At 62.9% G+C, this 14,132-nt stretch overlaps 3 protein-coding genes across 3 annotated transcripts; all 3 read right to left on the reverse strand.

Annotated features, from left to right (window-relative positions):
* Window positions 1-1,047: 1,047 nt before the first annotated feature.
* CFP (complement factor properdin) lies at window positions 1,048-7,736 on the reverse strand. The gene is given in 13 exon segments (XM_031945093.1): window positions 1,048-1,342; window positions 1,599-1,710; window positions 1,794-1,998; window positions 2,000-2,078; window positions 2,080-2,135; window positions 2,138-2,147; window positions 2,288-2,483; window positions 2,564-2,734; window positions 2,823-2,989; window positions 3,258-3,398; window positions 3,808-3,946; window positions 7,328-7,598; window positions 7,719-7,736. Coding segments are annotated over 13 exon segments (1,731 nt in total). The 3' UTR covers window positions 1,048-1,176.
* ELK1 (ETS transcription factor ELK1) lies at window positions 5,450-11,320 on the reverse strand. Its single transcript, XM_031945200.1, has 6 exons — window positions 10,924-11,320; window positions 9,762-9,999; window positions 9,291-9,620; window positions 8,774-9,106; window positions 8,512-8,613; window positions 5,450-8,283 (listed from the first exon to the last, which is right to left on the reverse strand). The coding sequence occupies exons 2-6, from the start codon at window positions 9,966-9,968 to the stop codon at window positions 8,170-8,172; spliced, it is 1,086 nt and encodes a 361-aa protein (XP_031801060.1). The 5' UTR covers window positions 9,969-9,999; window positions 10,924-11,320; the 3' UTR covers window positions 5,450-8,169.
* A 100-nt stretch (window positions 11,321-11,420) lies between these two features.
* On the reverse strand, window positions 11,421-13,067 carry UXT (ubiquitously expressed prefoldin like chaperone). Its single transcript, XM_031945201.1, has 6 exons — window positions 12,893-13,067; window positions 12,710-12,791; window positions 12,553-12,620; window positions 11,890-11,997; window positions 11,746-11,809; window positions 11,421-11,651 (listed from the first exon to the last, which is right to left on the reverse strand). Exons 1-6 carry the CDS (start codon window positions 12,973-12,975, stop codon window positions 11,598-11,600), a joined length of 459 nt encoding a protein of 152 aa, XP_031801061.1. The 5' UTR covers window positions 12,976-13,067; the 3' UTR covers window positions 11,421-11,597.
* Window positions 13,068-14,132: the final 1,065 nt, after the last annotated feature.

Genomic DNA, 14,132 nt, shown 5'->3' on the forward strand with positions numbered 1-14,132 from the left:
AAAGCCGGCGGCTTTTCCTCAGGCCCCATCCCTCTCGGCCTCCCGGCATGTGCAGAGGGCCTCTCCTCCCGGCTCCTCTCCCCTCCATTGCCTTGGCCGGCTCCCTATCCGTGGCCTGTCCCTCACTGGGATCGGAGCCCAGAGCTTGGGCCTGGAACTCCCCGTCTCCCCTTTCTACACGGCCTCTCTGTGCCATCTCCATCGCCAGCTGTGGGCTCTACCCTGAGCGCCCCAAGTTGGTGTCCTCAAGTGCCCGCCACGCCTTCCTGTGCCCACTGCGCCTTCCCGTGCCCACCACGCCTTCCCGTGCCCACTGTGCCTTCCTGTGCCCGCCGCACCTTCCCGTGCCCGCCTCCTGTGCGGCTCCAAGGCAGCCTCGCCAGAAGCTACCTTCCCCGGGAGGCTCCCTCTTCCGGTGGCTGTGGCGGAATCTTCCGTCTCTCCTAACTCAGATGTTCCCCCTCCATCAGATGTTGGGGGGGAAGGCTCGGGCTTTGTCCCCGGCTCCCCGGACCCGTTACATGAAGGACTGACCATGTGTGGGAAAGCGGCTTTCCACAGTGAGCCATTGGCTCTGGCCTGAGTGGGAGGCTGAGCGTGGGGTCATTCCTCCCTGCTCCTCCCCTCCCACTTCTCACACACACACACACACACACACACACACACATTTACACTGACACAATCACAGACACACACAGCATACTCACAATCACACACTCACTGACACAGCACACACACACACAATCACAGATACTCACAAACACACACACAATGACAGGCCCACACCATACTCACACACTATCATACACTCAATGACACATACAATCACACACACTCAGACACACACACAATCCGATACACACACTGACAGATACACACACCACTCCCACATTGACACACACCATACGCACACAATCACACTCACACACACGCTCAGACACATGGACACACACACATCCCTTTGAGTTTGGGGCAGACCCAGGCCTGCCCTTCTCCAGGACCACTCTCCCTGGTTCCACGTTCTTCCGTACCCCTCAAAAGTCAGACTTGAGCTGGGAGATCTGTTTATTGGGGGCAGCGCTTCACAAGACTCGGGCCTGTGGGGCAGGAGAATCCCCTCCGTGACCCCGGGCTCCCCCCCCACCCAGGATGCCGAGTCCTCCTCGGGATGCCGGGTCAGCCTCCCTCCTCCAGAGGGTCTTTGCAGGGGGGAGGGTGCAGACAGGGCTTCTTCTCCTCCACTTTGACCTTCTGGCCCTGCAACTCGGCGCAGCGGGGCCGGGGGCTTCCCCAGAACGTCACGTTCCTCTCCCCCTGGCCTTCTACCACGGTCACGGTGGGCCTAGGTCAGACACGGACAGCGGTTCCGTGGCGGCCCGAGCCCCGAGCGTCCCTCTGCGGCGGCTCGGCCACGCCAGTGCCGCTGGAGGCCGCGGGCTCGCTCGACCGAGGACCCCAGGTGGGTCCCCGGGGAGGGCAGCGGCTCCAGTTTCTCGACCCTGTTGCCCCGGGAAGGCCCCCCTCCTCTCCTCTCCTTCTTGAGCCCTGAGGTCCCCTAGAAGTCCCCTTCCTCCTTCCCCAGGGGGTCCCCCACTCACGAGTAAGCGGGCAACTTGGCGGTGCAGTGACGTTGCCGGGAGCGGGTGGGGGAGGGCCCACAGGGGGGCGTGCAGAGACCCCAGGGCCCCCAGGCTGCCCAAGAGCCGTCCACTGAGGAGGGAGAAGGAGAACGGGGCAGGGTCAGGACCCGGCAAGATGGGCCCACCCTGCCCGTCTGGGAAGAGGTCACTCACAGGGGCACAGGTGGATGTTGTAGCAGTGCCGGGTCTCCTGGAAGCGGCCCGTGCAGCGCTGGCCATTGTGGAGCCGGCCCTCGCACACTCGAGAGCGCTGCTGCTGGCCTGGCACGTTCTGACACGCGATGTTGGTGATCTGGGGGGTGCAGGGCCCCATTCCCCAGGGGCCCCAGGACCGGGGATCCGGGCAGGGTTTCTCCCGGGTGGTTGCACAGGCCTTGGCCCCGCCCCGGGCACAGCCGGCGGCCCGGCTGGGGGTGAGGGGCGTTGCACGCCGCCGCCCCGGGTCCGACCCAGGCCACAGGTCACCGGGCAGGGGCTGGCGGGGCCCCAGGGACCCCCCAGCCACCCCTGGCACCAGGGCAGGACAAGAGGATGCCCCCCCGGGGAGAAGGGGTGGGGTGGGGGGGGGGAGAATTCCCTCCCGGAGAGAAGGGAGGGAGGAGGGGAAGCCGGGCCGGGCCCTGATGGACCCTAATTCCCCTCAGCACCTACCAGGGCACGGTGGGAGGCCCTTGCAGCCTTGCTGCTCGTAGGCGGGGCCGGAACAGGGTCTCCCCGGGGGCTGGGTCGAGGGGGCCGGAGAAGAGCACATTCTGGTTCTCTGTTGGACGGGGACCTGGGGTCCCCAGTGGCAGGAGGCCGAGCACTGTCCCCAAGGCCCCCAGGCTGCCCAGGCCCCGTGGACTGAAACGAAAAGGAGAGCGTCACGTCCAGCCCGCCCTTCCCGGGCACACATCCGGGGCAGGACAGGGAGGAGCACTCACTGGGACAGAGGCTCTGCGTGTCGCACGGCTCGGTCTCGGTTTCCCCACCAGAGCAGCTGCCCCCACACTTTGGGACGGGCCGGTTACAGGCCCTCCGGCGGCTCCGCAGACCCTTAGCACAAGTCACGGAGCACGGGGTCCATGGCCCCCAGTCGGACCAGCCGCCAGCCTCTGCGAGACGGACAGACAAGGAGGCCCGGGATCAGAAGCCGCGACTCTCCATCCCTTCCCGTAGGCGGCTCCCCTGGGCCTCACTCACCCGGGCAACACTCCCGGTCCTGGCACACCTGGAGCTCCCAACGAAGGCTCCCGGGCTGCCCCTTCCCCAGAGACGGCCCTACCCAGGCAGGTATGGGCAGCTTGGGAGCCCCCCCGCAGGACACGGAACACGGGGACCAGGCGGACCACGGCGACCATCGGGGGGCCCTGGGTTACGAAGGTGAGGTCACCGGAGTGAGGCCCCGGAAGCCGGACGGTTTCCTGAGCCCGAGCTGAGGGGAGCCCCCGGCTTACGGTGGCTTCCTTCCCCGCCCCTTGGGGTTAGCTGCTCCTCCCCGCCGCCCTGGGGGCCCCTGGTCCTCCGTGGGTCTCCGCCCAGGTGGGCTGCTCCGCCGCTCTTCCCCCCCAGGCCCTCCCTCCCCCGCCCATTGCCCCCACCGAGAAGCTGGTGGATCCTGGCCCAGACACCCCTCACCCGCAAGCCTGGCAGGTTTGGCTCCCCGGGATCTGGGCCGGGCTTGAAGGGGCAGCAGGCACCTTTGGACACTCCTGCCCAGGGAGCCCCCTGGCATTGGCTGGGCCTCCCTCAAAGTTGGAAGAAGGACGGACTCCCCGCCTACACCGGAGAAAAGGCCCCGCCCGGGTGGAGAGCCGGGGGCCTGGCCCCAACCGGGAGCCAGGGAGGGGAACCCAGAGCCTCCCCCGAGAGAGACCGGGGCCGGGGCAGAGAGGAAAAGGCGCGAGGAGGGGAGGGCCCGGGGTGGGGTAAGAGGATGGGGGAGGAGCAGCAGCAGCAGCACAGGGAGCCCAGGATGGCCGGGGCTGGAGGGCCATGGCTACCAGTGGGGAGGGAAGCCGGGAAGTCCCGGGTTTTAAAGCCCTGCCTCGGTCCCTCTTGCCCCGTGTTCGGGCCACCCCCCGACTCAGAGAAAAGGGAAGCCAGGACCTTAGGGGAAGGAAGTGCAGGAGGAAGCCGGGACTGGCCCTTTCCCCAGTGGGGCCCTGAGCCCCTAAGCCGTCCTGGCCTCCTGCCCAGCCCCATCCCGCTCCGTCCCTCCTCTGATTGGTCCGTGCCCCGGCTGCCTCCCTCGGCCTCCTCGCCGCACCGACCCCTCTGAAAGGTTCCCCAGACCAGGTCGATGGCCTGGGCCACAAACAAGTGTCCTAGGGGATGGGAGGAGGGAGAGGCTGCCAAAGGGGCCCCGGAGTCTCACCGGGGCACTTGTTCCCAGCTCAGCAACCCGCCCCTCCAGCCCCGTGTCTCTCCCTACAAAAGCCGGGGCCAAGGACTCCTCCTGGGCGGGGAGGGAGGGCACTGGATCAATTCCATTCAAGAAAAGGCGGGGCAGCGTCTTGGGGAATAGGCCCGTGCTAGAGGCCCAGATAGTGGCAGTAGAAGGTCCGGGAGTCCGGCCGAGGGGCCCGGCAACCGGAGAAACGGAGGGAGGTTTCCCGGAGCGATGGAACTAAAGCTCGGAGCAAAAGAAAGCTCCCAAAAGCCAGCTCTAAAGAGGGGGAACGGTCCAAACACGGGTGCGATGGGAGATAGGATGTGGAGTTGGCCAAGAAGAAGGGAAAGGTGAGATGAGACACGAGGACCAGAGAAACCGGTGCTCGATTCCAGAGACAGGCTGGGGCCTTTGGCAAAAGCTGTTGGCGACCCTCCAGAGGACAGACCGGAAAGGAGCCCAATTTAGAGGCTGTTAGAGAAGGGGATGGTCCCTTTGGGCCCCTTGAGCCTGTGATGAGATGGGCCCGCTAAGAGGGCTGCAGAAGGCCTGGAGTTCAAGAAAGAGAACGAGCATCCGGGTTTGGAGGATCTGTGACTCATCCGAGAAGAGGACAGGGAATCCATGGGAGGAGGATCTGACGATGGGAAGACAGGGCCTCAAAAAGGCGAGGGAGAAAGGGGAGACGAGAGGCCGAGGGTGCCCTGGGGCCCAGAGAAGGCCACGGGGCTGCCCCCCTCAAGCAAAGGAGCGTGAGCAGTGACCACAGGTCCTTCTCTGAGGACTGTCTGGGAGGCAGAGGGGCCATGGGATAGTAGCTGGAGGGGATGGCAGGATCAAGGCAAAGTCCTTTTGCACTCCCTGGGGAGGTGGCCGGAGGCCCAAGGAGCCGAGATCAGAAAGAGAGGCGTGGGCTTCCTGGAGGAAGAGAAAAGCCCTTGGCTGGAGAAGACTGAGGCTTGCAGGAGGGCCCAAGGTCAGCAATTGAGGCAGCGGCCCTGGGGAAGGGAGACCTACTCTTCCCCAGCAGTGGGGGATAGAAATGACCCAGACGAGTTTCCTCCATAAAGGGACCAAATGCTCCTCGGAGAAGAAGGGCAATGGGGGCCTGGGGAAATGCACCCTGTGCAGGCTCATTGAGCTGAGAAAGCAAGAATCGGCAGGAAACCTCAAGTCCAGGTCGTTGTGTAACTAAGTTCTTGCAGCGGTCAGCAGCCTGGAAGGAGCGCAGCCAGCCGGGCCGAGCGCACCGAGGCCGAGGCCCTGGCGTGTGAACATCCCATGGACAAAGGGTCAAGGCAAGACAATGCACGCTTGGAACCACGAAGTCTGGGCCCTACTGGGAAAGGAAGGGAGGGAGGCCGGAACAGGCACGCGACCTAAAAGAAAAGGCCACGGGGAGGAAGATGCAAGTAGGCTGGGGGTGGACAGAAGGAAGGGGGAGAAGCAGCCTATCAGCATCACGGAAGAGCATTTCCCAGTCCACCCTGATGAAGGTCTAAGGGTCTAGGTGACTACAAGGGCTACGCTGGGAAGACAGAAGGGAGGGTTGGATGGGTTCCGTCTGAAGACGGAGTTGGGGCCCCGCGTGGGACTGGGACCAGGGTGGAAGTCTGCTCTAGGGTGAAAGCTCCATCTGGAGCAGGGCATCTGGGTGCCAAGGCCTGACCTGACCTTTCAGACCAGTTCAGAGCGGAATCCGGAACTCGGATCATTTCATAATTCCCAGAGCAAATGTCGGGGCCGGGAGAGGGCGCCGCTCTGGGGTCCGTACTCGGTCCAGGACAAAGGGCAGGGGGTGTCCGGAGGGTTGTGGCCCCATGCAAGGGCTGAGCCTTGGCCTGAGATCACTACTTAGGTGTTGGGAGCCTCACGCTTGCGATGGGAAATTCAACTTCAATAATAGAAGCCCCTCACGTTGACCAAAAAGGTCAACGGGAGTTAACAGTGGGACATGGCAACCCAAAAGGGAAGTAGAATCACCAGCTGCATTTAGAAAGGCTGGGGGGGGGGCGCCGCTGGGTGCACTTCTGGGCACACCCTTTGGGCTAGCCACTGGGGAAGTAGAAAATGCAGAGAGCAACCAGGAACACCAAGGGCCACAAGGTCATGCCGGGAGGACCAGCTGAAGGAAGGAGTCGGGTTTAGCCTGCAGGAAAGTCAAGTTGGGGGAACTCTGTGGGACACCTCCTTCTGCTCGGCTCAAAAGGAAGAATAAGGAGCAGGGTGAGCAGGGGCTGCCAGGGCAAGGGTTTAGCCTGGCCGTGGGGCAGGGCTCACCAACCACAAGAGCTAGCCCAGTGTTGAATGAGCTGCCTCGCGAGCAGCCGGGCCTTGCCCCACTAGCAATCTATAAGCCCAGACTGAAACCCTCGGCAGAGATGGCGGCCTGGCTGCCCTCGAACTCTGGGCATCAGGGCTCGGTTCTCCATCCGAGTTGGGCGATGGGGTCAGAGCTTAGTCTGAGGCTCGGTCAGCCCCTCTCGTGGTCTCATTTGGACCAGAGCCAGGTGGGAGGTTGGACCCAGAGGGTCAGAACATTGGCTAGGACTCAAGTTGGGACTGAGACTGAGTGGTGGTGTTTGGGAGAGGGGCCGGCGCTGACCTTGGGGTCAGGTCTGCCACCGTTATGGACTCGGGTCTTTTCCTGTAGCCAAGGTTCAGGTCTTCCTCGGGGCCCAGGTTTCAGGGAAGGCCTGAGCCGGGGCTCCTCCTGGGACTAGAGTTGGCAGGTGGTGGACGGTGAGGGGACTGGCTGTGTTTGAGGGCAGAGGTCTAAGATGTTCAGGTCTCGGTCTGGAACTAAGTTCTGGGCTCCGTCAGGAACACAGCGGGTATGCCCTTTCCTACTGGGAGAACCAGGACCAAGCGGAGGGTGTGTGACTGGGTAAGCCTTGGGCTGAGGCAGGCAGGCCTAAGTCCACATCCAGCCTGTGATTTGGGGCAGATCGCTTCCCTTGTCTGACCCCCGTTTTCTTATCTGGAAATTAGGGGCGACAGCGCTGCCCTCCCCGGGGTTCTGAGGATCAAGCGTGATCGTTCTAAAGCATTTGGCACAGAGGGAGTACCGGGAACCGTGGCTCCCGTGTCTCTGGACGTACTGTGTGGGGTCCGGGTATACATATCATGTGCATGCATACGGTCGTGGCCAGAACTGCCCCGCTACCCCTCTACTTCTCCGCCACCACCGTACCTCGGTGGGGGGGGGGGGGCGGCCTTTCCGGCAACGTTCGGGGACTGCCCATCCCAGCAGAGCCTGGGCCCTTGGTATAAAAACTAAACCCTCGGCGGGCCGCCTAGCAAGAAGGGCTCGGACCTTGCTCCTCTGGCCCAGGAGCCCATCCCGGCCGTCCCCGAAGGCCGCGGATCACGGGCTGCCTCTGCCGTGGGAAGGAAAACCGGCCCTGCCTCTCTCTCCCAATAGCCACTTCCGGGCCTCCAGACTGGGAGACCTGCACCTCGGCTTGTCGTGGGCGGAGCAGTGGGGCTCCCTTCTCCTCTCCAGTACTTCCGAGGCACAGGGGCCCCTTGGTGCTTTCCTGGAGACCAGTTGACTGACAGTCAAAGGGGTGGGACTTCTGCTGCCACTGCGGGGGGCGGGGGGGGGAGGCATTTAAAAGCTATTTTTCTGTGTTTGTTCCCCCCCCCTTTGTCTAAGTGTGGGGAGTGTGAAAAGGAGAAAGCGGAATCATCCCCTAGCTGCTCACCCCCAGGGATGGGTACATGGGGAGAAGAGAGGGCCGAGTGGGGCTGGATCTTCCTCCTTTCCATTCAGCAAATCTGGGCCTCGGGGCACCTGAAAATAAAAAAAACGCCTCTCCCTCACCTTCCACCTGCAGGCACTAAAACGGGGAGGGGGGGGGAGCTCAAATGTGGCCCTCAGGCTCTTCCTAGCAGTGTGAGTCGCTTCCCCTCTGCCCGACTCGGTTTCCTCATCTGTAAAATGGGGGTTAAAAACAACACCTACCTCTCAGGATTATTGGGAGGACCAAAACGAGATCATATTTGTCAAAGGGTTGAGCACAGTGCCTGGAGCATAGTCGATGCTTAATAACCGTTTATCCCCTTTCCCCTCCGCCCCCACCCCTCCTCGGCCCGTGGGGACCCACAATCCTCCTTGAAATAAAGCAGTCTCTTAAGTCCCTGGGAAAGAAAGAGTCATGGCTTCTGGGGACCTGGGGAGAGGACCACGGGGGTGGAGAGGCCGTCCATGCTGAGTGTGGGGACAGACACATGTGCCTGGGAGCTGCTGCTGCTGCTGCTGGCCGGGAACTGGGAGGAGAGAAAGACAGAGAGACAGAGAGAGAGACAGAGAGAGGAGAGAGTGAAAGAACGGAGTGAGTGAGAGAATGGGAGAGGCGAGCGAGAGAATGAGAATGAGTAAGATGAGGAGACACACAGAGAGCCCACCAGAAGAAGCCGTGAGGGACACACACACATGGACCTGGGTGGGGAGAAGTCAAGAAGACATGGATTGACACGCCCCTCCAGGGGCCGCACCTGGAAGGAGAGGCGGGCAGGGCTGCGGGGCGCGATGGGGCTCAGGGTGCTCCAGAAGTGGATGCTGGGGGGCAGCGCACTGGGCGTCAGAAGCACCGGGGTCTGCGGTGGACGGCAGGAGGGCAAGGGACGCTGGAGCAAGCCCGCTTAAGCCCAGGCCCCGCCCCGGCCCCGCCCCCCGCCGCTCCCGCCCCGCCCGCCGCCCGCTCCGCCCCGCCCCCCACCCCCAGCCGCCCCGCTCCCGGCGGCTCGTCTGGCTTACCAGGGCGTGGGAGGTGAGCAGGGAGGGAGTGAGGGCCGGGCCCAGGCCGGAAACCGCGGCCGACTCGGGGCTCGGCCCCAGCGGCAACTCCAGATCGCGTGGTTTGCGACCCTTGGAAGGGGCGGGGGGGTGGGCCTCGGCTGCGGGGGCCGGCGCGGGGGCGGGGCCCGGGGGGTCGGCGACCTCCACGCCAGTCTCCATGGCGACAGCAGCCCCCTCCTCCACAGGCCGCTCCCCCTTCGTCTCGGACGCCAGAAGCAAAGAGGCGGTTGCGGCCGAAGCCTCGGGCTCCACGGTCTCGGTCAGACCTTCGGCCGGGGCCATCAAGATGACCTGGCCGCCGGGGAGGAGAGGAGGGGCGGGGCTTAGGCCCGGCCCGGGGCCCATCCTCCGCCCTCCCCCCGCCTCCCCGGCGGCTCCGGAGTCAGAGGGCCCCTCCCCCGCCCCCCGCCGGGCGGGGGGGGGGAGGGGGGGGGGAAGGCAGACGCGGACACCCGAACGCACGCACATACTCTACCTGCAGAGGCACTCGGGCTTCCGGGGCCTCAAGGCCGACTGGGCTCAGGGGCTCCGGGACGGGCCGGGCGGGCCGGGCGGGACTTAGCTGCTGCAGGGACTGGATGGTGAAGGTGGAGTAGAGCCCAGAACGCATGTACTCATTCCGGCTGCTGCGCACAGGGGTCGGGGCGGAGGAGCCAATGCTCCCTAGAGAGGCCTTCAGCGGCCGGAGGGGCTCCGAAGGGATCTCAGCCCGGGCCTGGCCCTCCTCCCCATCGTGGCCCGGCCCCTCCGGGAAGGACACGAATTTGTAGACGAACTTCTGCCCACTCACCTTACGGATGATATTCTGGGGAGAGTGGAAATTCGTGGGGCAGGGGAGTTCAGGGGTGGCCCCCCCCCCCGCAAACCCCCTCTCCCGATGGGCGGGCCTCCCCAGGGTAAGGGGGGGAGGGACCCCCGGAGCAAGGGCAGGCCGGGCGAAGCACACCTTGTCGTAGTAGTACCGCAGGGCCCTGCTCAGCTTGTCGTAGTTCATGTTGGTCTTGTTCTTGCGAAGCCCCCAGAGCCGTGCCACCTCCTCGGCGTCTACCAGCTTGAATTCCCCATCGCTGGACGTCCAAGCTATTAAGTGCCCGTTACTCTGCTCCTTCAACAGTTGCAGCAGGAACTGCCACAGGGTCACAGATGGGTCCATCACTCCAAGCACAGGGTCATGGGCCAGTCAGCTGGGTTATCCCGGAGGTGGGTGGGAAGAGAGAGAGGGCTTTGGATGGCTCCATCACAACAGCGAAGCGAAGCGTAGGGGGAGCTACAGGCTCGCTAAGCCATCCCAAGACTCCGAGGGAAGACGGAGGGGCACGGAGACGTGAGGGGGAAGCGTATGAGGGATGAAATTATGCCATGCAGCGTGGACATCGGACGAGACCAGGCCTAGCCTGACGAGGGGGGGAGGGGAATGGAGGACGACACGTAATCGGGGCCTGACCCCCTCATTGCAGGTGCCACAGATGGAGCCATTAATCGGAGGAGCACGACGAAGGCACAGTCAGGAGTTTGGCTCGTTACCGTGGGTAGAGAGCTTGGCCTAGAGTCACCGACGGGGCCATAACGGTAGAAGGGAGACTCGGGAGGATAGAGTCATCGAATGTGGCAATTACGGCAGCACAGGACCACAGAACCTGGTCCATCACTGCGGGGGGGGGGGGGGGGGGGGGGGGGGGGGGGGGGGGGGGGGGGGGGGGGGGGGGGGGGGGGGGGGGGGGGGGGGGGGGGGCGGCTGACACCACTACCGCAGAAAGGGCAACATGAAGGACAGGATGTCTGGGGAGGCCTATTAGCATACAGGGGCGACGGGGGACAGGCGCCATGCAAAGGGGCGACAGAACTGGGCCGTAAGGGGCCGGTCCGTAACGCCCGGGGATAGAAAAGCCACAGCCAGGGCCATTGCAGCCGACGGGTCTCATGGGAGATCGCAAATAGGTCCGTTCTCAGGCTGTAAGAGGTGCGGGGGATGGGGGTGGGGGTGGGGCCTCCAGCCCAGCCCTGTGTCCCTCCCCGAACGGATCAGCCCTCCCCCACCAAATACAGAGAAGGCTCGCCCTTCTTCTGCAGGAGATGCCCTCCCGATTCCCAGGCTGTCCCTGCCTCACCTGTGAGCAACCCGATGGCAGCTCCGGGGAGCGGGGGCTCCATGGGGGAGTCCCAGCCCGGTAGCAGCCACCCTCCCGCCCCTAGCTCCTCCTTCTTCTGCTGACTCCGATCCCCGGCCCCTGTCCACTCTGAAGCCTCTTATCCAGGCCCGACCTGGCTTACAGCACCTCCCTTCCTTCCCCCCCCCCCCAGGACCTAAGCCTGCCCCGGCCCAGAGCAGCTCGGCCCGGGCCCAGAGCTCCACCGGAGAGGAGAGCCGGGGCCTGGCTGACGTTATCGGTCACGTGGCGAGGCAAGGCTGAAGGGGCGGGGACACGGAACCAGTCCCAGCAAGCAGCCGCAAAGCGAAGGACCCCGTGGAGTTGGGCTGTGCGCCTGCGCAGGCATAACCCCGTTCGGAAAGTGTCTGCGCCCAGGGGCGGGGGAGGAGGGACGCGAGGGGCCGGGTCGAACGCGAGCAAAGAGGGACACCAAGAAAACGGAGACAGAGGCTCTGCGACGGCAGAGAAGGCAATGGAGAGGAGGAAGAATGGCCTAGCTCTAGATGGCGAGAAACATTTCCCCTCCCCCTAGTTTTATTCCCAGCTTTTATTGAAGGGATTTCTGATTTCAAGTAACACAGTCGGAGTCCCTGTAGCAGTCTAGTCAGGAAAGGAAATTCTCAGCCTCCTAATCAATGTCCCGTATCGTCGGACAGCTCTTGGAGCCCTTGCAACTCCCGAAGGCCCTGGGAGGGAAGAGAGCACAGGGGATCAGAGAAGTGACGTTCCCAAGAAGCCATGCTTCTCTCGACACAGACGTGGGGGCCCTTTGCTCCTCACCTCCAGCACTAGTCGGATGTGGGCCTTGATTCGAACAGAATCTTGGGTAAGGCTGTCACTGATCCTGGAAATAGTGGCCAGAGTTTGTTAAGAGTCCCTTTCCTCTCCCTTCTCCCCCAAACCCCCAAACCCAGAGAAACCTACGAGGTGAGCAGGCGGCTTTTCCGGTCTATGAAATTTAAGGCTTCCATCAAGGTCAGTTCCAGAAAGAAGCCATAGCCAAGTGCCACAAATATCCGGGAAGGGTCTGGCCTGGAAGATAGAGGCATTTCTCAAGGGGCTTCTAAAGGTCCTTGTGGCCCCTCTGGAATTCCTCTGCGCTCGGGAATGCTCTCTGGGATGAGGAGGCAGGGATCCTTATAGAGCAAAGGCTTCTTAAGCCAGTGCGTGAACTTAGCGGGGGAAGAAACTTGCAGCAACAAAACACCTCGCCATCTGAAATGAATGCAACTGACCTCCTTTAGAATCCCACGTCTTATATTTCGTGCACTTTAACGACTCTGCAAGGGGCAGAGAGCCATAAGCTGCCCTCCAGGATTCCATGAGAGCAGAAGGTCTCTAAGAATTCAGGGGTCCTCAAACTTTTTCGATAGGGGGCCAGTTCGCCGTCCCTCAGACTGTCGGAGGGCCGGACTCTAGTGAAAACAAAAGCTTTGTTTTGTGGGCCTTTAAAGAAACTTCCTAGCCCTGGGTGAGGGGGATAAACGTCCTCAGCTGCCCATCTGGCCCGCGGGGGCCGTAGTTTGAGGACCCCTGGATCGAGTCACTGACTTGGGAGAGGGGGTTCCCATGGCTAACACCACTCACACTTCTGCATTCACGTAGAAGTTGCACCCCAAATCCACCTGTGTGCGCAGCTTCTCATCCCCTGATTCCTGGGAAGGAGGAGGAGGGTGTTTGTAGATCCCTTCGTCCCAGGGGCCAGATTCCCCCGGAGCTCCCCTCCCCTCCCCCCCATGCTCACCTGCAGCCGCTCGAGGACGTTCTTCAGTTGCAGGTAACCAGCCAGCTGTCCGTACACCTCGTCTCGCTGCGCCAGCACCTGCCTGGTGTAGAGGCGGAACGGGTATCGCGGGCTCTCGGTTCCCCGCCCCCCCCCCCGGCTCGCCACGCCCCCCGCAGACCCCCCACGCCCCCTCACACTCACCTCAGGTCTCGCTGCAAGACATCGCTGATGAAGGTTTCATATTGCAGGACCTTTGCCTGAGCCTCCCGAGGGTCCGCCGCCATGTTGGCGCCCCCCCCCCGCCCCCAGCCCGGGCCCCTCGCCTGTCAATCCCAGCTGACCCACCAGCGCCAGCCGAGAACCGATTCTAATTTCCGGGGGGTAGCCGCGAGGCAATGGCTCGCTTCCGGGTTGGGGCGCGTCACTTCCGGTGACGCACTCCCCGCCCCCTCGAGCACGTTGCGTAGCCCTGGGCTCCGGGATAGGCGGCCGCTGCCAGGTCGGGAGAATGCGCAGAAGGCCTAGAAAAGAAAGACGCCGGAGCATCGAGTGACGTCTTCTGACCTTCTTCGTCGCGTCCCTTGGCGTGACTTTGGCGCGCCCGCGCCCCCTGTGCCATAAGGCCCTACTCCCCTGGTAGCGAGCATTCTTTAGGCGCCTACTGTTTTGCAGGCACCGTGCCCGGTGCATTCCGGCTGCCCTCATTGCCTGCGATCTTGGTCCCGCAAAGGGCCTTTCGCACTTCCTCCCACCGCACGTGCCTTCCCCTCTGAGACTGCCTCCCATCGAGCCTACTTGGTTCTGACCTCATTGCCGGCAACTGGTCCCTCCCTCCTCACCTCTCCGTGACCTCCTGGAGAGCTGGAAGCCTGTTTGCCGACCCTTGGCCCAGTGCTTGGCAGCCAGTTGTGCTTCATCAATGCGCACCCCGCTTCTGTGTAAGCTGGAGGGCCTCGAAGCACCCTCAAGGCTCTCCGGGGGTGCCCGGAACTTTACTGAGTCATCTCAGACTGATGCCTTGCTACTCTCCCCCTACACGCCCCTCCATGTGGCCCCGGTTATCTGAAGTGGGGGCTGGGGCGTGAAGGTTGACACTAAAGCCTTATTATGGACTTTTTCCCTCCCTCAGCCCCATGAATCGTTCATCAACAAGTTTTCTTTCTAGCTGCACATCTCTTGTCGGTCGCTATCGCTAAATTTCTTCTAGTATCTTTGTTTCCAGAGAGCCATCTCCTGGAGCAAATCATGTTTTTGTTAAAAGGGGTTTTTAAAAAGCAGCAAATCTGATCAATACAGAGGGAAAAGCCAGAAATCTACACAAGGCTGTGCACATCTCACTGTTGCAAGAATTTTCAGGGTCCTCGAGGGACACCGGAGGAAACATCGCCCTGGGATCCAGAGAATTTACCCACTCGAGGGGCACATATTCCATTACTCACAA

The sequence above is a fragment of the Sarcophilus harrisii genome, chromosome X, assembly GCF_902635505.1.
Source record: "Sarcophilus harrisii chromosome X, mSarHar1.11, whole genome shotgun sequence".
NCBI lineage: Eukaryota > Metazoa > Chordata > Mammalia > Dasyuromorphia > Dasyuridae > Sarcophilus > Sarcophilus harrisii.

Bases quoted from the DNA above. Each gene is read 5' to 3' on its own strand.
- UXT (XM_031945201.1), bottom strand. From the start codon at position 12,975: ATGGCGGCGGACCCTCGGGAGGCTCAGGCAAAGGTCCTGCAATATGAA. The intron at 12,621-12,709 runs GTGAGCATGGGG...CCTCCTTCCCAG, and splicing joins ACGTCCTCGAGCGGCTGCAG to GAATCAGGGGATGAGAAGCT. The intron at 11,810-11,889 runs GTAGGTTTCTCT...CACTATTTCCAG, and splicing joins AAAAGCCGCCTGCTCACCTC to GATCAGTGACAGCCTTACCC.
- ELK1 (XM_031945200.1), bottom strand. From the start codon at position 9,968: ATGGACCCATCTGTGACCCTGTGGCAGTTCCTGCTGCAACTGTTGAAG. The intron at 9,107-9,290 runs GTAGAGTATGTG...CCCGGCGGCCAG, and splicing joins AAGCCCGAGTGCCTCTGCAG to GTCATCTTGATGGCCCCGGC. The intron at 8,284-8,511 runs GTGCGGCCCCTG...CTCTCCTCCCAG, and splicing joins CTGCCCGCCTCTCCTTCCAG to TTCCCGGCCAGCAGCAGCAG.